This window comes from Heterocephalus glaber, unplaced genomic scaffold (assembly GCF_053883595.1).
Source record: "Heterocephalus glaber isolate CG9 unplaced genomic scaffold, H.glaber_assembly_v1.0 deba00001509, whole genome shotgun sequence".
Classification (NCBI taxonomy): Eukaryota; Metazoa; Chordata; class Mammalia; order Rodentia; family Bathyergidae; genus Heterocephalus; species Heterocephalus glaber.
Genome location: NW_028258325.1, coordinates 43,563,861 through 43,584,162, shown reverse-complemented (window position 1 = coordinate 43,584,162; position 20,302 = coordinate 43,563,861). Strand labels below are relative to the sequence as shown.

Below are 20,302 nucleotides of genomic sequence, written 5' to 3'. Positions count from 1 at the left end.
AGTCAATCCCAATCCTCCACCCTACAGCCCTAGACAACTGCTAATCTACCTTCTGTCTCTACAGGTTTGCTTATTCTTGACATTTTATACAAATGGGATTATATAACATGTGGCCTTTTGTACATGGCTTCTTTTGCCTCCTGATGTTTTCAAGATTCTAGATGGGAATTCATGACCATATGTTGGATTTCTCTTCTAGTCACACTAACTGTTACAGGTTGAGTGCCTTTCCATGCTGAGGGACTCTACATGCATAATCTCACTTCCTCCTCATAACAGTGGAATAAGGCATTAACAATTATACGCATTTTCCAGATTGAGAATTGAGTCTCAGAAGTCAAGTAACTTACCCAACTTCAAACAGCTAACAAACAACAAAGGCAAGTCTTCATCCAGATCTGTTTGACTTCAAGCCTCACTAGCAGAAATCTTAGAGATAAGCTCTGATTGTGACACCCTTTCCAATCTCTTCTTTTAAGCAGGAAAAAGTGTGTTCCAAAGACCCTTGGGAGTGAAGGCAATTCCTTTGGGGTGGATGAATTAGGGGGATGGGCCAGGGAACCATCTAAAGCTGGCTCAACAAGGCAAATCTCATGAACCCCAGGATCTGTAAGGAAAAGGCTGAGTTCTAGCACCCAGCACAACAGATGGGTAAATAGACAGCTGAGGCATCTGGTTCAGGCTTGGAATGCCATTAATATCCATGTTTTGATCTTTTAATTGATGGGCTAATAAACCAGATTATTCACATAAGAATAAGTCAGTTTATTCACAGAAATTGTTCTTCTTGAAGAACATTGGAGAAGTAGAAAAGAAAAATAATCTTGCCCATCACTACCATCGCAAGGTTCAGCCCTAAGAATCTGGACATCAGACTTCATGTCTTTCTGAAGTCTCTTCAAACAGCGACAAAACATCCCAGCAGCAACCCATTGAAAAGTGTCAATTTTCATGGATCTGCTGGATGAAACAAGATAAATTACAACAATCCGTAGTTCAGCCTTTAATCTCCTTTCAATCATTTGTTCCACCTCCTACCCTGAAATGTCGGGAAGTCAAACGGTCAGGGAGTGATGGCTCTCACTTCTCTTCATTCCTAGCCCCACCCTCAGCCCTAGAGGCCATGCTCTCCACAAACTTCCTGGTTGCAAGTGGGAGGCACGGTTGAGAAGGAGCAAAACAGGGGGTCTGTGTAATTCTCCCTGAAAACATTGGACCCTGGATGCATTTTTGATGCAGGTGCAGAGGAAATGGTCTTTAAATGGTGACAAATTACTAGGCACATGGTTAAAATGAAGCCAACCAAGCTAAATTGCTCAGATCTTCATCCCAGATCAATTTGGGGCTGGCGCTGAATCCTTTACAGGAGAAAGGAAAGCCCCATTCTCCTCTCACTCCAAGGCTGCCTGTGCATCTGCTTGCTCTTGCTGTCTGTCCTGCTGATTCTGGCAGAGGAGCCTGTGCTCCAGGCTGAGCAGGGTCTCCGTAAGCCACACTGTGACAGTCCTCACTTCAGCCCTGGAGGCGGACACAGCACATGTGAAACCATACTCCACTGACTCCTAGGTGCAAGCCAAATTCCTTAACCTCCCTAAGCCTGCATTTCCTCACTTGCCAAATGGGACTATTAATACCAACCTCTTCAGGTTGTTATGAGGATTAAATGAAATAAAATACATAAAGCACTTAGTGAAGTGTTTGACATGCAGTTAATCCCAGTACATTAGTTATTGTTTTTATAAATTTCTTCAGCTATTTGGAAGTACCTCCCAGTGAGACATTACGTGGTCATTATTTTAGCACGCAGAGCACACAAACGATTTAGAGAGGCGAGGAGGGAGTGAGGATGTAGGGATCTCTAATAGTGCTTTCTGGTACAAGCTGTCTGGAAGGGAAAACCTTTTTGAAGGTAAGAAATGGAAGTGATTTTGTCTTCAGCTCATGCGCTCTCCTCCTGGAGGAGACAGAAAGGAGAGGGCCCAAGTGAGAAGCCTCAACAGTGAAAGGTGCTGAGTCAAGAGGCAAAAGCAAAAGTCAATTCTGTTCAGGAGGCTGAGCTCCAGACAGCCAGAGCAGGAAGAGGGGGCACCAAGCCATAGGGCAATGGGGAAAGAGAAGTTCTAGCCATACAGCTGCTGGGAGCTGGTTAAAAGGCACCCTTTTAACCAAACAACACATCCCCTTTCTAAGACCCATGACCCATGGTGAGCAAAGCATAAGCAGTTCAACTCTAGACTTCACAGTCTTAAGCAGAGGCCATGGGCTGGAATGGGTGTCTGGATGAGAATAGAGAAGAGGGCCTAGAACCAGGAAGATGAGGCCAAGGAAGAGGAAAATCTGTGGAGGGCAGGAGAGGAAGGAAGAGGGGTCAGCAAAGAGTTTCTCTGAGTTCTGCCACATCTGTAAATGACCACAACAGACTGGCTTTTTTAGACCCTGAAGCTGAAATGGAGGTTGCGACATAAGATGCTTATTAGGGACCAGCACTGTCGCAGGAGTAGGGAGGAGGTAGAACTGGACAGAGGGAGAAGTCAAACTGCAGTTCAGCCCCAACACAGTTCCAGGAAACTGGGGCAAGGAGGATGGAGGGCCAGCAGCAAGAGAGAGGATCTGGACCGTATTTGAGGGTCCAAGACTAGAGAAGAGCATAACCTTGGGTAGTGCAGATCTCTGTAGCTTGCTGACCCCATTGTCCACACCTGCACACCAAGGCCTTCATTGAAAGATCTGGACGGCGCATCTTGTGTCTATTATGACCACTTCCACTATTTGGGGTCAGTTCTTACTTCAGTTAGTTGTGTTCTATGAAATCTCAGCAAACCTTGAATTAATGAATAGTGAACTATTATTGCTCCCAGGAGAATACAAAATTAGGTTGCTTTAAGTCTCTGGTCACAACATTTTCATCAGTCACTCAATACATAACTTTGTTTTATGTGCATTTCTGTTTAAAGACACTTAGTACATATTATTGATTTTCAGGCATTGAACTCATGGCCATCAGTACTGTAACACGTGCCTGAATGAAGATTCTCTAATACATATCTCTTCCATAAGGCAAATCACAGTCTCTCTGCTTAAGAAGAGCTACGAGCACTTCAGCACTACACTTGCAGCTCATCTTAAATGGCAGAATCACCAACAAATAGCGTAAAAATCCAAAAAGAAAAAGTGGCACTGAGATGTTTGTTTTTACACATTTGTTTACAGAATGAGAGTTGAAAAGAACAGATAAGCCACTGCCTCCTTGGACTTCAGCTGGCAACATATGAAAGGGACAGTATCAGTATTTTTGCTGCTTTGTATGTGGCCATAAAGGCTGTAAGCATTGACTTTGGAATTGCAAATTCATTTAGTTAGTACAGAATCTGTGAAAAATAAGAATGAACTGTACTCAATTTTAATTTCCTCCCTTATAATTTAAATATTCATTCCACTCTCATTCTAGGTAATACTATTGATGAAATCATGTTCACTCTGCTGGAAGTATTTTTGTGAACATCTATTGGTTTAAATACATTCCTACTAAAATTAAGCTGTTCATCATTCTACTACCTGAAATCATCTTACACACCCCTCATTATGCATAGGTCTAGGAGCCAATGGTTTTTTCAGACTGGATTTTGTGGGTGGCAAGAATTTCATACATGAATAGTTTGGCCCTATCCAGTCTCAGGAAATCCTTTTCTCCTTAGATTTCTGTTGGAATCACTCATTTTTTTCCAGAATTCCTGGACTATAGCAAACCAACTTCTCTTCCATAGTCATTCAGCATAAGCTATGTTTATCCTTCACTTGTTAATAAAACAGCAGCTTGTGTTTAATGTAGATTGGTTCAAATAAGGGAACTCAGCAACTTTCCAAGTCCACCAACTTCTTCCTGTGTGGTTAAACATTCCCATATTCGATGGAAATGGAGAAAGGAAATGACAAAGGATTTGGATTTTATCCTGGAAGTTATTTGCTTGCTTTTAAAATCTTAATACAAGATTTCTCCAATTTATTTTTCATAACTTCATAGAAAGCAATAATACTTTCTGTAAGAAAGCTGGTTTTTTAGGTAAAAAAGACCATTTAATTTCAAAGTATACCATAAATTAGATTTAAGTGCTATCTGGCATTTTCAATTAAAATATCCAGGGCTAATCACATTGCAAAGATTCTCTGATGGCAGCTGGGCAGGTTCATGCCTGTCTGTAATCCCAGCATCCTGGGAGGCTGAAGCAGGAGAATCATGAGTTCAAACCCAGCATGAGCAACTCAGCAACTTACTGTCTCAAAATTTAAATAAATAAATAAAGATTCTCTGATGGCACAATACTCACAGAGCTGCAACTGACTTCTTTCAGAGGGTGTTTGTTAAAGCATATGAGCTTTTTAATTGATTTTCAGCCTCTGCCACATTGCACTCTAAATACATTTTTCTATAATTTGTAAGCATTAGCCGAGTTATTTATAGATGAGGCTAAATACTTGTTAATTCAAAGTAAATAACACTTAAGCCATGTATACATTTTAGAATCTTGAACTTATGTTAAATGTTCAAGAAACTGCACTCCATTTCCTTCTCTTTCATTGTGTCTTCTGATGGATGTTAATGTTCATGTCTGGGTTTCCTTTATAATTCCCTTCCAACTAATTATGCAGAGAGAGGAGGAAGAGTTGCTCCAAATACAACATAACTGAGAGTTCAGTTCACAAGTCTCACTCACCAGAGGGGCCTTCCCACATGGAAAGTAGACTCCAGATGAAGGGAGAGTCTGTGGTCTCAGCACTTTGTCATCTTGAAGAGTCCTCTAAGGCATTTCTGCTTCCCTTGGCTTTTAGAGCACTTAATTTCCCTCTCTGTTTTCCCCATGGTGGTGGCAGTAGGCTCTGTCTTAACAGAATTCACACCTTATCCACATGTCCTCTTCTTTGTTCTCTAGACACTAACTTTCCCACCGTAAACTGCAGCACACTGGCCATACAGGTTGCCAGTATGTGACCTCCACCTTCACAGTGGTAAGGCAAGCCACCTGGAGTGGAGCGGGCCTCCTAACTCATGACTGCTGGCCCTGACTAGCCTCATCCACAGAGTCCAATACACAATACAAGAATTATCCTTTTCTATGGGTCCCATGACATGAGAAAGCCTGGGGAATACCACTCAAGACCAAGATTCATCATGGCTTTGGGAACATCAACAGATTCCACAACACCCCTATCCTCAACATGTTTGCCTGGCTCTCTAGTGCCTGGCAACTAGTTCCCCAGACAACTGGCTCATCTTTAGAGTTAAGACCCAGCAAGCTTACTTCATTTCTGCAAAGACTAACTAGATGTTCCCCACTTCCCCTTCCTGGGCTTAGACACAAACTACCCTTCCCAGGTCCTTGTGTAAGACCAGCTCTTGCTGATGCCATGTAAGTGGAAGTGATGTATGACTTTTGGGTCAAGGCAATTGAGGGCTGTATGTCTTCTCCTACACTTCTCCTCCTGACTCTTCCTTTCAAAGTGTCCTTAGACACGGCATGTGTTGAAGACAGCAGCTAAGACCTTGAATGTCTGTATTCTGCACAGCTGTCTCACAACTTCTAGCTGATTGAAATGGACTTTCATGTAAGAAATAAATTTTTTTATTGTTTTGAGCCCTAAGACTTCAGTATTTATTGGTTATAAAAGCTAGCATTACTTACCATAATCAGTACAATTTCTTAGACTCATTAACATGCACTGACGCTTGTCTCCAACACTCCAAATTGGTGTGTTGAAGTCATAACTCCCAGTACCTCAGAATGTAACTGCTTTTGCTCTTTAAAGAGGTGATTAAATTAAAGTGAAGCCACAGATGTTAAGGCAACATGACTGGTATCATGAGAAGAGAAAGAAACCAGGAGCATGTTGCACAGAGGGATGACCATACAGAGCATAGGAGAAATCAAAAAGCACTGTGGCCTTGGATGTCCAATCTTCAGAACTATAGGAAAATAACTATGTTTGAGCCACTCAGTCCATGGTGCTTTGTAATGACAGTTCAGCAAGCTAATGTATGCGATGAAGTCTCCTCATGTACCATCTTGGTTCCTTCTTATTTTCCGACAAGTTTGCTCAGATTTTTAACCCATGAGCAACCATGAAGTCCTCAAAGATGCCACTTTTGCTAAATCTCTTGTCTCTGCCATAGGTATCTTTCATGAACTGCAATCAATTCTGGTAATTCTCAGACAAATCCACACATGAAAATATGCACCCACACACATCTTATTGCATTTGCCTGATGCTTTCCACATTTCATCATTAGCTGGCCACAGAGATTTGTGTAACGAAAAGTCTTTACCATACCAAGAGATGCCTATGATTTAAACTTAGCCTGGTTCAAGGGCTCACAGGGAACTAGTTGTAGGTGAACACAAGCACCAAAGATTTTCCTTTACTGCAGCTCCATCCTGGCCACTGCCCTCAAAGTCTGTCACTAATGAAGCACCTCTGTGATAGGCTTCTTTGACACAGGCTCTGTCTCTGCAGAGCCTGAGACTGGCGACACTGCCTGGGTGAATGCAGGGTCAGTGGGATTCCCCATCTCCCTCAGCAGGCTGGAGCCAGGTCTGCCATATGGAATCCATGAGGCTATCTAATAGGGCAGCTTGGGTCAAACCAAGCTCTGTTTTTTTTTTCTTCTTAAATTCTTTTTGGTATATTTTAGGTGTACAATATGTTTGCATTTATCTTTGGGTACTTGTACCTGTACATAATCCATCTTGGTTCTTATTTTTTCCCCATTACCTGTCCTCCCTTCACTCCCTTCACCCCTCCGTATTTACAAAGACTTTCTTTCCATTTTTTCCTTTTCTTATAATTTTTCCTTTCCCTTCTTTCCTTTCCCCTCCCACTTGCCCTACCCCTTTGGACCCTTTCTTCCTATTTCAAATTATCAATTATTCATTTTAATCATTTTAATCCTTATTTACACTTTCAGTTTCTCACACCAGAGAAACCATACGGTATTTACACATGTGTGTCCTATTTATTTCACTTAAGAGTATGGCCTCAATATGCATCCATTTAGCTATAAATGTCTCTAGTTTCTCATTCTTTAGGGCTGAGTAGTACTCCATGTTACAAAAAAAAAAACCCCACATCTTCTTGATCCAGTCTCCAGTTGATGGGCACTTGGGCTGCTTCCAAGTGTTAGCTATTACAACCTGTGCTGCTATGAACACGGGTGCACATATATCGCTGTGGTATGAGTCTTTTAATTCTTTGGGGGAGATCCCCAGCAGGGGAATAGCGGGGTCAAATGGGACCTCTAGTCCTGGTTCTTTGCGGTATCTCCATGCTGATTTCCACAGCAAGCCAAGCTCTGTTTATGGAAGCAAGATGTGCAATCCTGGGAAGCCCACAAAACGCAAGATACCACCTTGCAAAAGCTTTACTGCGGCTCGGAGCTTTTGAACAGGCGACCACCCTTCATAGATGGAGCTCGCACACTGGACCGGCTGCTTGCCAGTCTTATCCTTCAGTCTGGGGAATTTGTTTGAAACAGCTCCCTCTACTGGGCTATTAAAAAATCTGAAGCTTTAAAAAAAATTTTAATACATTTTATTTTATCCCATTCCTCCCCTCTTCTTAAGCCCCTCCCCTCCCTATACACAAAAGTTTTGTTTCCATTTTTTCCTTCTATTTACACTTTCTTTCTTGTCCCTTCTTTCCTTTCTTCCTCCCTTCTCCCTTGGTCCCCTTCCCATTTGAACATTTTCTTCCCGTTTCCCATTTCCCAGTATCTATTATACATTTTTGTCCTTATTTCCACTTTTGGTTTCTCACACCAGAACAATAATGCAGTATTTAAACATGTGTGAAGCTTTTGATGTCATGAAACTAGGAAAAAACCGACCCTGTTGCCAGTTGGGGAATCAGCTGATAGAGTTAACGAAGGAAATGACAATGTCTGACAGAAAAATACTAAAAGGTGGGTAAGTGGAGTATTTGCCAATTCCTTCTGGGTAGCACCCCTCACCACCACCACCAAAGGTCCCTCTGCATCTTACTCATCTGTCACCTGAAGGGGCTGAGGGTGAGGAAACCCCTGACCTGTCTTCTAAGAGGTACAGGACAACATGAACACAGTATATTCTTCTAAGGACAAATATAATCCAAAATTCAGCTCCACAGGAAATGGACAAACATGAGAAACAAGAGGGCAAAGGTGTTCCAGAAAGGCAAGCCAGAACACATTTACAAAAGGGGCCTTTTCCAAAATGAAGACAGCCCAAAAGGAAAACAGCCAGCTACCCTGTGTCTTATCGGGGACACACATCAGTGGGAGCCCCAGGCCTGGTCCAAGGGCTGTTCATGACCTTTGTAGAACAGCTACAGACTTTAATAGAAGACCATCTTGATTTTCTCCTTTCATCCTGATGTGCTTTTCCTTTCTTGCATCAGAGCTGCTTCAGAGGGAGCGGTAAAGCAGGGAATGAAGGAGGGAAGTCCCTGAAAGTGTGCCTCTCCTCTCTACAGAGCCCAGTGTCACTCAAGGCTCAGCATGTGGATATCGATTGCTCTCAGTCAAGCCAAAGTGATGAGCCCACCCCTACCATCCACTTAGGGACAACAATAAGCCTCATCTGTGTTGGAGTTCAAGAGAGTCCAACAAATAGCACCTTTGTTTCCTGCCATAGGAACTGGGCCAGTGGAAATCAAAACAGAAAACACTGGCAAAAGCTGGGTTGGAGGATGTTGCCTTAACTATATCAGGCAAGTGGGTTTTGCCTTCTCTCCCCTTGTACTGAACCCACTCACCCAGCTACAAGCAGCACCCTGCCCCAACAGCTGACCTCTGTAAAGTTTATGGCATGGAAGAGCAGACAGGAATGGCCTCAACCAGGGATAGAGCTGAGTCACCCTGTCCTAGTTTTCCTTCATGAACTGCAGACTCTCCAATCAGATAAGTCACTCACCTCCCCTGGGAAGATGATGAGTAAGGGGGAGGGGTCTGGCAAGAGGTCCGGTGTCTAGTAGAGGACTTGGCACATGGAAGGAAACTGAAGAGAAGAAAGCAAGTGTCCCCAACAGTCCCTTCTGGCAGCCTCCATATACACTCACCCCTTCCCTCTGCAAAGACGTGAGTATGCACACACACACCCTGCTAGGACCTGGCACACGGACCAAGCCAAAGGCTTCCTAGCTCAGATCCTGCAATTGCAATTGTCACTGTCCTGATAGTTCTGCTCCATAACTGCTTTCTTGTCTGTCTTCTGCATTAGAACTTGGACTCCTGGGAGGCAAGGGCATTCATCCCTACATCCCAGAGCCTAGTATTAGCATATGGTGGATACACCAGAAATGTCTCTGGAATGGATGGATGAATAGATGGATAAATAGATAAAATGAATGAATAAAGAGTAAAACCAAGGGGACCTGCAGAAGAAAGGCTTTATTCCTGAGATACACTAAAGCTTTGATCTGAGTCAGTCTAAGGGCAAATCGTCCTATAGCTGGGGAGATGGGGATCACATTAGGCCCCAGAGTAAGGAGACTCAGAATCTGTACTTAAATTCCTCAGAATGTCAGCATGTCTCAGGTGACACAAGCCCCTGAGGGATCACCACAGCCTGGCTCCAGCCCCTCACCTGAGTGTGGACCTCTGTGAGGAATCCTCCTATTTTCTGAGGAATTTTAAGCTAAAAGGCACAAAATGACCATAAACTAAGTAACTTTCTTAGAAAGCTACTGTAACAGACAACTCGCAATTGTCTCAAAGACCGCTTCCCTTTCTCTTTCCCTCTAGGCCTTTTGGATACAAAATAATTGCCTCTGCCTGCCCCTTTGCCTATCATAGCCTTGCCTGGAAATCCGCTGGGCAGCAAAGCGAGACTGCAGGAAAGCTTTTCATATTTCAGTGAAATCTCACATTGTCTTCAGCCACGTTTTAATATCACACATCTAAATGGTAAAGATGAAAAAAGTAAAAGAAAATGCCAGCTCTGAGCAGATAGAAGTTGCCAGAGCACAATTTTTTGTGCTCACGGCAGGCAGTCATCACCAACTCAGAGATCAAGAAAAACTTGAGATCTGTATAACGGCACGATGAGCTGCAAATTTAGAATGCCATTTGCAGCTCATATTGGTTATATATTTACGTGATAGTTAACACTTAACTTGTACGGGCCCGTAGGGAGTAGACAACTTCTAATAGCTATTTCCTGTACTTTTCAAGTATTTCGTATGCGGGAATGATGAAACATTAAAGGTTGGTAACTAAGTTGTAAGTACACAGTGAAGAAAAAAATTGCTCCGAGTGAAAAAATTACAACTCATCGATCGAAATCATGCATAGATCTTCATAGTCTTTGGAGTTAGGTGTAAAGACAGCTTACTTGCCAAGCTCACTTGGAGCTGGTGTACTTGGTGACGGCCTTGGTGCCCTCAGACACGGCGTGCTTGGCCAGCTCGCCAGGCGGCAGCAGCCACACGGCCGTCTGGATCTCCCGCGACGTGATGGTCGAGCGCTTGTTGTAATGCTCCAGGCGCGATGCCTCGCCGGCGAGGCGCTCGAAGATGACGCTCACGAAGGAGTTCATGATGCCCATGGCCTTGGACGAGATGCCGGTGTCGGGGTGGACCTGCTTGAGCACCTTGTACACGCTCTCCTTGCGGCTGCGCTTGCGCTTCTTGCCGTCGTCCTTCTTCTGCGCCTTGGTCACCGCCTTCTTCGAGCTCTTTTCCGTGGCCTCCTCCTATTTTCTATATGGCTTCCTTCCCATCTTTCCTCCTCCAGGTCCATAGAACTTTAGTTTCAGGCTGGAGACCAGATCTGGGAATCTCTGACCCTTAAAAAATACAAAGCCCTCTCATAATCAAAGTACAACTTGGTCAAATATAAGTGCAATACTGACAGAATACAAGCTAAATGTTCACATAGTGTATGTCATACATTTTTTTTTTCTGTCCTGATATAGACTGGAATACCTTGCCCAGGGAACACACTCGAAACATTACCTGGATATGTTTCACTACAATGAAAACAGATCCAAGAGCTTGGGCTTTGAACAGAAGGAAGACGGTGGGCAGGAGAAGTATGAGTCCTGGCCCCTTGGGTCCCAGTGATGGCTAGTCCGACAGCCTTAAGTCTGGGTTCTGCTTTTGCGGCAAGTCTGACAGGTTCTATAATTTTTCCAACCTGCAGTTCACTCTTCTGTTATCTGAAAATGATAATAATTATAACAAATCCTTTAGGATTGATCAATAAAAATTAAATAAAACACACCCAATGCTTAGCACAGCAGAGTATCAAGCATATAGTGAGTATCTGATGCAATATTTTTTTAATTGCAGGTGTTGCTTTGTTATTTTTGCCAGTTAAGATTCTTGGGAGGTGTAGGAAGTCAAGGAAAAAAAGATGATAACAACTTCCAGGGGCCTGAGCTAAAGTGGCAAAGTTCAGAGTGACCTTATGCTGAGGCACAGATCTGCAAGTCTCCCTGTGTTGCCTGATCAGGAAACTTGGGATTCTCTTCCTGGAGAGTTGGCTTTTGGGGTCTCCTTCAAACTCCATCCTACACAAACAAGGAGGAAGGAGGGAGGAATGGAGGGAGGGAGAGAGCTGCTTCCCTAGAGAGAGAGGAGATGTGTCCCTTGGCCAGTAGCGACTCAAGGTCTCAGAGGGACGCCTGGTCCCTGACTGGCCAAGGAGAGCCAACTGCCCCATGTTTGGACCTTAACCGAAAGTGTGTCCACACATGCAGTCCACACAGGAAAGCAGCTCACACACACAGGGGGCATGAAGGATGACAGGAACTGTGGACTCCAGCCCAAGGGCTATTTTCAGACAAACCAGAACTGGAGTCAAAGGAGGTTTTGTTTGTGTAACATCTGTGGAAGGCCCTTCAGAGCCCCTCACCCTGGGTCTCCAGGCCAGCACTGCAGTGGGCAGGGGGGCAGAAGCTTCCTGTTGTTCTTGGCTACAGCCTCCTGTGTGTGTGTGGCTCCTCTCTGGAACTGTTTGTATCCCTCTGGATGCTGCATGCTGCATGAAGTCCTGTTGGGCTCCCTTCCTAGGGGTAGGAAGGTCAGAGATGGTGAACCAGGGAATGGGAGAGCTACCTCCTGATCCCAGGGTTCCCTGGCCACTCTACACCCCACTCCCTGCTCCAGGGTATCCTTCCTGCCCATTCCCTCAGCTGAGCTTGTCCTTGTCAGGTCTAGGGGTGGCTAAGAAAAGACCCTGCCTCTGAAGTCTGCAAGCCCAGGCCTGGGTCCAGATCTGCATCTGGTAGGGGCTTGTCTTGGGTAAATTGCTTAATTCCCAAGTTATTTATTGCATGCAAATCCATATATAAACACAGTCATCCCTTGGTATCTTTGGGTGATTGGTTCCAGGACTGTCCAGATACCAAAATCCTCAGATGCTCAAGTCCCTTATGACATAGGGTTTGCATATAACCTTCACGCACCACTCTTATACTTTAAATCATATCTAGGTTACTTGTAATACCTAATCCAATATAAATGTTATGTGAATAGTACTGTGAAGTTTAAGGAATAATGACAAGAAAAGAAAGTTTGCATGTATTTGGTATACAGACAATTTTTAAAAAGTATTTTCTACCTACAGTTGGTTGACACCACAGATGTAGAACCCACATGTACAGATGGATAAATATATATATATATATATATACACACACATATATATATGTATATATATAAGATAAACAATATATGTTAATTTCCTTCTTTCTCTGTGCTGGCTTCTGCCCTGTGGACATGGAAAACAGAAGTTCTCTGGTCATTATTCCTAAAAATACATGAATCTTATTAGGTCAGGGCCCTAACCTTCTGACCTCATTTAACCTTAATTACTTCCTTAAGGACTCCTACTCTAAATATGGTAACCATGTTAGTCAGCTTTCTGTTATGGTAACAAATACCTAAGACCAATCAATTCATAAAGAGAAAAGATTTATTTTGGCTAACGTGGATCCAGTCCATGATCAGGAAAACCCACTAATTTTAGGACCCTGGTGAGGGTACAGCACCAGGAGTTCAAGGCAGAGCAAAAGCAACATCATGCTTTTTGAGGGTGTGCCCTGAATGACCTTTAAGATCTCCCACAAGGCTCCACCTTACAAAGTTTCCTCTCTCTCCCAATAGCTCCAAGCTAGGGAACAAGCCTTTAACACATGGCATTTGGGGGACATTTAAGATCTAAACTGTATGCTTTAGTTGCTTTCTCATTGCTAAGACAAAATACTCAGTGCCCCCAAGTTAAAGGAGGAAAGGTTTAGCTCACAGTTTGTAGAAGTTTCAGTCCATGGTTGGCTGGCTCCAAGGCAGGGTGGCATGGCAGAGGAGAACGGCAGAGGGGAAACAGCTCATGGAAAGGAAGCAAAAAGCGATCAAGGTATATATCTCCTTCCAGGCCACACCCAGTGACCCACATCTTTCCACCAGACTTCACCTCCCAACATCACGCCAAGCTATAAACCCATCAGTGGACTAATCTAATACCACACACCCATAATCCAGTCACCTCCAAAAATCCCCCACCTATAAGTGCATGAGGCTTTGGGGGGGGACATCAAGATATATGTCACAACACTGCATTAGTGGGACATACCTGTAATTTCAGCACTTTGGGAGACTGAGGCAGGAGGATCACAAATTTGAGCCCAGCCTGATCAACTTAGCATCTTAGCAAGACCCTATCTTAAAATAAAAAACAAAACAAAAACAGGGCTGGGGATGTAGTTGAATGCAATGGCCCCAGGTTTGATCCTCTGTACCACAAAACAAAACAGAAACTGAACTATAACCATAAAATCAGAAGGAGGGTTAGAGCTTCAACATATGAAGCGGGGGGCACAATTCAGCCATAGCTCTGTCATCATATTCCCCCGGCCTGTGGCTGGTAATTACTACTTTACTTACATCTCAAAACTGGAAGCAACCTAAAGGTCCCCTAACCGAAAAATGGATGACTAAACATTAGCATACAATACAATAGAATATTCTGCCTCAATCCAAAGAACAGGTTCCCATACAGAGGATCCATTCTGGGCTTTCCCCGGAGCAGGATATAAAGGAAGTGAAACAACAGAGGCCTTTGGATGTTGAGAATTTTGACCTCTACCAATAGTTGGTTCATTAGGACAAAATCTAACTTTCTTCTCATGTTTGAAGGTAAATTTCCAAGTCTTTGGGAATTTTACCTATCCTCTCCTGATCCTCCTACTCTGGGGCAGAGAAGGAGACCTTAGCAGGAGTGTTTCCCAGCTGAGCCTTGTTAATATGAAGCATAGCTTTCCTGGGGAAGAACTTGACTTTGTATTTGAACTTTCTATTATTACTCTTACCAAAAAAACACTAGGGTAGCTAGCTGGCTAAAGAAAAACAGTTGTTTCAATTAGGTGTTTTGAATTAAGCCAATATTGGTTTAGCAGATTTTACTCAAGATGTTTTCCTATACATAGGATGTTTTACTAAATCCTCCAAAGGTTGTGGTAGATTTCCCTATCCATTATTATTTGACCTTATGCTTTGTGAAATATCAAAGTAAGTATACTTTTAAGAGTTGTGCTGCCAGTTTAAGGTTAACTGCCTAATAGAAGAAAAGGTTTTTATAAAAGTCATCTCTTTGAGGGGTAGGGAGTCTTAATTCACCCAAATAATAGATTTGGAAGTGAAGGCAGCCAAAGCTTGATATCTGGGATAACAAGCCAAACTGCTTGCAGCTCTGCAAAACGTGGCATTTCCCAGGCAGTGAGCTGAGACTTCCATTCCCAGAGGTTTCATTCTGATTTCTGTGAGTCTGGTTTCTATCCAGAGGCCCTGCTTGCCTGGTGTCCCAGTTTGCACTGGAAGAAAATTAAATTGGCCAGAAGCAGAGATACTTGGGAGATGCAAATGTGCATCACCGTCAAAGAAACTGGAGTTCAAGTCTTGTATCTTCCCTGCCTGGGTGTATAGCCAGGAGCATTATTCAACTTTTCTGAGCCTCAGTTTCACGATTCATAAAAGGGGCACAATAATTCTTACCTCTGAGCATTTGATAAGAGTCAGAAATCCTATTTGTGAAGTGTTTGGAATACAGTAGCTAATTCATTTAACTAAATATTTTTTGAATTCCTACCACATGTTAGACACTTTTTACCAGCAAGGACACAGTGTGAACAAATAAGTTCTGCCAAATAGTCATCATTCCAACAAGCATATGAAAAGAGGCTCAGCATCACTAGTTGCCAGGGCAATGCAATCAAAATCACAAGGAGACAGCATCCCACACATGTTAGAATGTCTATCGTCAAGAAAAAGTGTTGAGGATGTGGAGAAATTGCAATCTTGGTACTCTGTTGCGGGGAGTGTAAAATTGTATAGCTGCTTTGCAAAACAATGTGGAGGTTCACCCAAAAGTTAAAAATAGAAATATTATATGATCCAGCAATCTTACTTCTGGGTATTTATCCAAAAGAATTGAAATTAAGATCTTGAACAGAGATTAGCACTCCTATGTTCATTGAACCATTATTCACAAGAGCCAAGATGTGGAAACAACTTAAATGATTCCCAATGGATGAATGGATAGGGAAAGTGTAATATATACATGCACAGGAGTATTATTCAGCCTTTAAAAAGAAGGAAATTCTGCCATTTGTGACAGCATGGATGAACATGGAGGACAGTACACTAAGTGAAATAAGCCAGCCCGAGAAAGACAAATACTGCATGACCTCAGGTATCTAAAGTTGAACACAGAGCAACAGAAAGTAGAATAATGGTTGCCAGGGGCTGGGGGAGTGGTAAATACAGAATTGCTTTCAAGAATATGAAGTTCCAGTTGTCCAAGGTGATTATGTTCTAGAGATCTGCTCTGTAACATTGGGTCTCTAGTCAGCAAACCAGTGTTGTACATTTAAAGATGCATTCAGAGAGTTGATCTCATGCTAACTGTTCTACCACAAAAATGTTCTAAACCTGGGCTATACTAATGTTTATATAACTCTATAAATCTACTAAAATTCATTAGATTATACATTTAAAAGGATGAATTTTATGACGTAAAAATCATACCTCAATAATGGAGTCAAAAAATTGTTATCATTAATTTAGTGGTCTTGGGATCTTCCGGTCTTTATTCAGTGTCACCATCACCCTCAACCTCCTTTGCTTTCTTCACTTTTTTCATAACCACCTTTTGATATACTATACAATTTATTTCTCACATATAATCAATCCTAAATTGCATGAGATTTTTTCACATTTTAACATACATTATATATCATTTAGCAGGATACCTTCTATAATTAACAACAACTAATTCGCAGTTTGGTTTTTTTCTTTCTTCAGTAGCATAAACAATGCCTCTAACAGGATTGCCACTTTTGAAAGAGCTATGATATTGTGTTATTATTTTTATCTATTTTCCTCTTTAGTGTGTCAGCTCCACAAAAGGTGGGGATCTTTATTTTGTTCACTGCTGTATTCCAGTACCTCAAACAGTGTCTGACACATAATAGGTCCTCAATAAACATTGGTTGAAGTAACAAACATGTGTTATGTCTTTTGTCAACAATCTGGTAACAAAACAAATTGAATTAAAAGACAAGATGAGTAAATAAGAGCAACCTATTTTCTTTATTTCTTCATCTGTTTTATCCCCAGGATACTGGGAAAATAGCCCAGTCAAGAAGAACGTCAGCAGGAAGCCATCATGGGTCATCCTCTAGGGAAAGAGGAGACATCCAGGCAGCCGGGGCATGAATCAGTGGTAGACCATGTGATTGGCACACATGGGGTCCCAAGTTCAATCCCAGTACCAAGCAAACATATAAACAATAGCAGTAAACACCAGAAGAGATACCCAGAGACCTTTGGGGAGGTTGAGAAGAAGGTCTCCATGCATAGCTCAGCCCCAGCAGCTGCTGTCCTTGTGGCCTTATCACTGAACCACTACTTCACAACATCCACAATCAGTGCTGAAGGCAGCCCCATCCTGCAGGAAAAACAGCGAACTGGTCCACCTGCAGCTAGGTAATCCCTCACACACTCCCTCATGGTACACACCCACCCCAGGAAGCTTAGTCCCTCAGTTTAGCTTCCAAGTCCTGAGCAGTGACCTCTCCCTCCTGATGTGCCTACAGGCGCTGAGCTCTGGTTGTCTTGGTGCAAGTAATTCTGGGATGCTCTCAGGACTGTGGCATTCATAACCACCACAGCCTGGAGGCAGGTATTACACCCAGCTGGCTATGCATGGATGGGAATATTTAATTTCCCAGGGGACAAGTCTTTCACTCTGTTTCACATCGGCTGAAGTTTACCGACCACTCACAGATTGCCATTTTGTTGTTTGTGCTCTGTTTCAAGGGACAGGTCTTATATAGTACTGTGCCTCACCTTGCCAACCCCCAGGAGGAATTGAAGGGACAAGGGGCCCGGACAACTTATTTGGGGAGCAGATAAAACTTTCCTTAGAAGAAGACTGCTTTCTGAAGCAGGCTCATGTGGTGGACTTTGCTCTTCCCATTTGTTTCTCTGGCCATGACTCCTCCACTGGGCACAGAACTCACAGCTCATGATACTTCTGGGGGCTCACAAAAATGTTTTTATTTTATTTTAAGAGTAGAAGTAATGTATGAACTTTTAAGGTTAAAAACCTTAAAATAATATAAAAATGTGTTTTATTTGTCTTAATCCCCAAAAAATGAAATTTTTAGGGTCTATAAAAATCCATTAAGTTTTTTTCTAAAACAAAAATTGAACACAATGGTGAAGTGATTAATATTATTTCCAAAAGAATGTTCATGGGTTTGAGGATGTAGCTTGGTGATAGAGCACTTGCCTAGCAAGCTTGAGGCCCTGAGTTCTATCCTCAGGACCAAAAATAGAAAAACAAAAGGAAAAAAAGTTCATACTGATATTGCTAGGGAGGAAGGGATTTATGAAAGTCATACTACATCCCAGATGTTACTGGAAAAGAAAAATAATTTTCTGATGCAAGGCTTTTTGGACTCAGAACATTCAGAGACCCTGTAAACAGCCAGACTTGTCCAGGGAAGAGTGTGGACTAATGTCTTGAGTGTCACCATACAGTAAGCTTGGCATCCAGTATTTTAGGAGTATTGTCTCACTGAGGATTTTCAATGACTCTAGAAATCCAAATAATCACCCAGTTTTACAAAGAGAGTTTAAAAAAGCACTACTCAACACCCTCCCCAACATCTCCCTATTCATTTCCCTTTAATAATTAATTAACTCACATGTTAATGAATCATTTTCAATGACCTTATCAAATGTTGTTTTGGATTTTTTCTTCCGGTACCAGAAATCAAACTCAGGACCTTGTGCTTGCTAGGCAGGCACAGTGCCACTGAGCTACATCCCAAGCCCTGTTATGGATTTTTTAAAACCTCTTTATTTTGGGATCTTCAAATAAGAACCAGAAAAACAAGTTCTGGCAGCCAGAGGCCTCATTTAGGTTCCCAGCAAGTTTCTTTTTGTTTGGATTTGGTTTGTTTGTTTATTTCTTTTTCTTTTTGAGACAAGTTCTTACTATGCACTTCAGGCTGGCCTCGAACTCACTATGTAGCCTAGGCTGGGCTAGAGCTGGTGGCACTCCTCCTGTCTCAGCCTCCTGAGTGTTGGGATTATAGGTGTGCACCACCATGCCTGGCTCCCAAGCATATCTGACTGCCTTCTAAGGTGCACCTGGGACCTCAGGGGGTTGATTTCCTAAGCCAGCCTTGTTGAGACTTTTACTTACTTTTTGAAACACATGTTTTGTATGTTCGAACATAATCTGAAAGTCAATTTCACAGTCAGACTTGATTGTGCAGGCCCTTGTGCAAACACCCGCGCTGTTCTCAGAAAGTGGCCCAGGGCCCAGTTAGTTGGGAAAACCAGAAAACAAAGCTTGCCCACTGGAAACAGAATCCTGCAAAATCTGGCCCTAAGAAAACAGAGCACTGACTAGAAGCTCAGCGGCTGTCCACTCACTTACTCAGGCATTTGAGTGCCTGACGAGAGGGTCAGTCACTGTGCTGACGCTGAGGACTGAAACCAAACGGGGTCTAGCCTTGGCTAAGGAGGACAGCTGTCCTGGCCTGGGCCCCCATCCCTCCCCGGAACTGCTTCAGAAGTGCCCTATTTGGTTCCCAGCACACCCTCCCAGAATCCTTTTCTTCTGGACACTGAGTTCTCCTTAAAACGGAGTGTATCGCTCTTCTGCTCAGCTCCCTCCAGCGTTCCCACCATCGCGACCTCAAGGCCTCTGTTCCCACTCTGACCCTGTGGCCTGCTGCTCTTCCCCTTCCTCACTTTGCTCCAAGCACACTTGTCCTCCTCCCTCATTCCGTCAGCCCAGAAGTTCATCCGCGGGTGCTCACAGACCTTGCCCCTCACCTCCCACAGGGCTTAACTGCAGTGTCACTGTGGTAACACCTTCCCTGACATCCTCTTCGGTGTGGCAGCTCCTACCCTGAGCCTCCACACGCCTCTTCCCGCATTATTTCACTCCACCGCACTTAGCAACCTCCAACCACACCGCGTGTTTTACTCATTATTCATTGTCTCCCTTTCGCTACTTAAAAAAAAATTTTTTTTTTGGTACCGGGGATCAAACTCAGAACCTTGTGCTTGGAAGGCAGGCGGCAGCACCAAAAATTTTTAATTTTTATTAGTATATGTATGCAGTACATAATGATCACATTCATCGTGGGGAGTTGGTACATGTTCATAACACACCTTAATTATTTTTCATCCCCCTCTCTTCCTCCCCTCTCTATCTCTTGGTCCTCTTGAGAGAAAATATTTCATCAGTTTTGTCCCTAACTGTATCCCTAGTTTATAGAATAGAACCTAGCATATTAGTAGTTGCTCAATAAAAATTTATTTAGTAAAAAAGTAACTAAATGAATGAGACTTTCATGTAAAATAAACAACCATATGCTACACAGAAATGGTTTGTGAGAGTACAAAATCCTTTCTGCTTATAGAAATTGGAAAGGCTGAGTCAACAAGGTCTCTTTGCATTAATCTCAAAAGGTAGTAGCATTTGGGAACTTAGTAGGTTTAAAACAAAAGGAAATGCAATCAAGTGGAAGCAACAGTATAACCAAAAGACTTGTTTCTCTGGGGTCTTGCAAGTAGTCTGGTAATAGGTTGTGGTAGGGGAAGGGCCAACTTCCGGCTTATGCCAAGCCATGGAGTCTCTAGCTCTTCTCAGATGACTGGGAGCTGTTGAAGGCTATTAAGTAGAAGAGAAACACTATTGGATTTAGGAAGCCCAGCTTCACAGGTAGCCAGAACAGAACTGTTAGCAAATGAC

At 42.9% G+C, this 20,302-nt stretch overlaps 1 protein-coding gene across 1 annotated transcript; it reads right to left on the bottom strand.

Annotated features, from left to right (window-relative positions):
• Nucleotides 1–6,896: 6,896 nt before the first annotated feature.
• LOC101696625 (histone H2B type 1-C/E/F/G/I-like) lies at nucleotides 6,897–10,977 on the bottom strand. Its single transcript, XM_087187138.1, has 2 exons — nucleotides 10,951–10,977; nucleotides 6,897–10,718 (listed from the first exon to the last, which is right to left on the bottom strand). The coding sequence occupies exons 1-2, from the start codon at nucleotides 10,975–10,977 to the stop codon at nucleotides 10,368–10,370; spliced, it is 378 nt and encodes a 125-aa protein (XP_087043264.1). The 3' UTR covers nucleotides 6,897–10,367.
• Nucleotides 10,978–20,302: the final 9,325 nt, after the last annotated feature.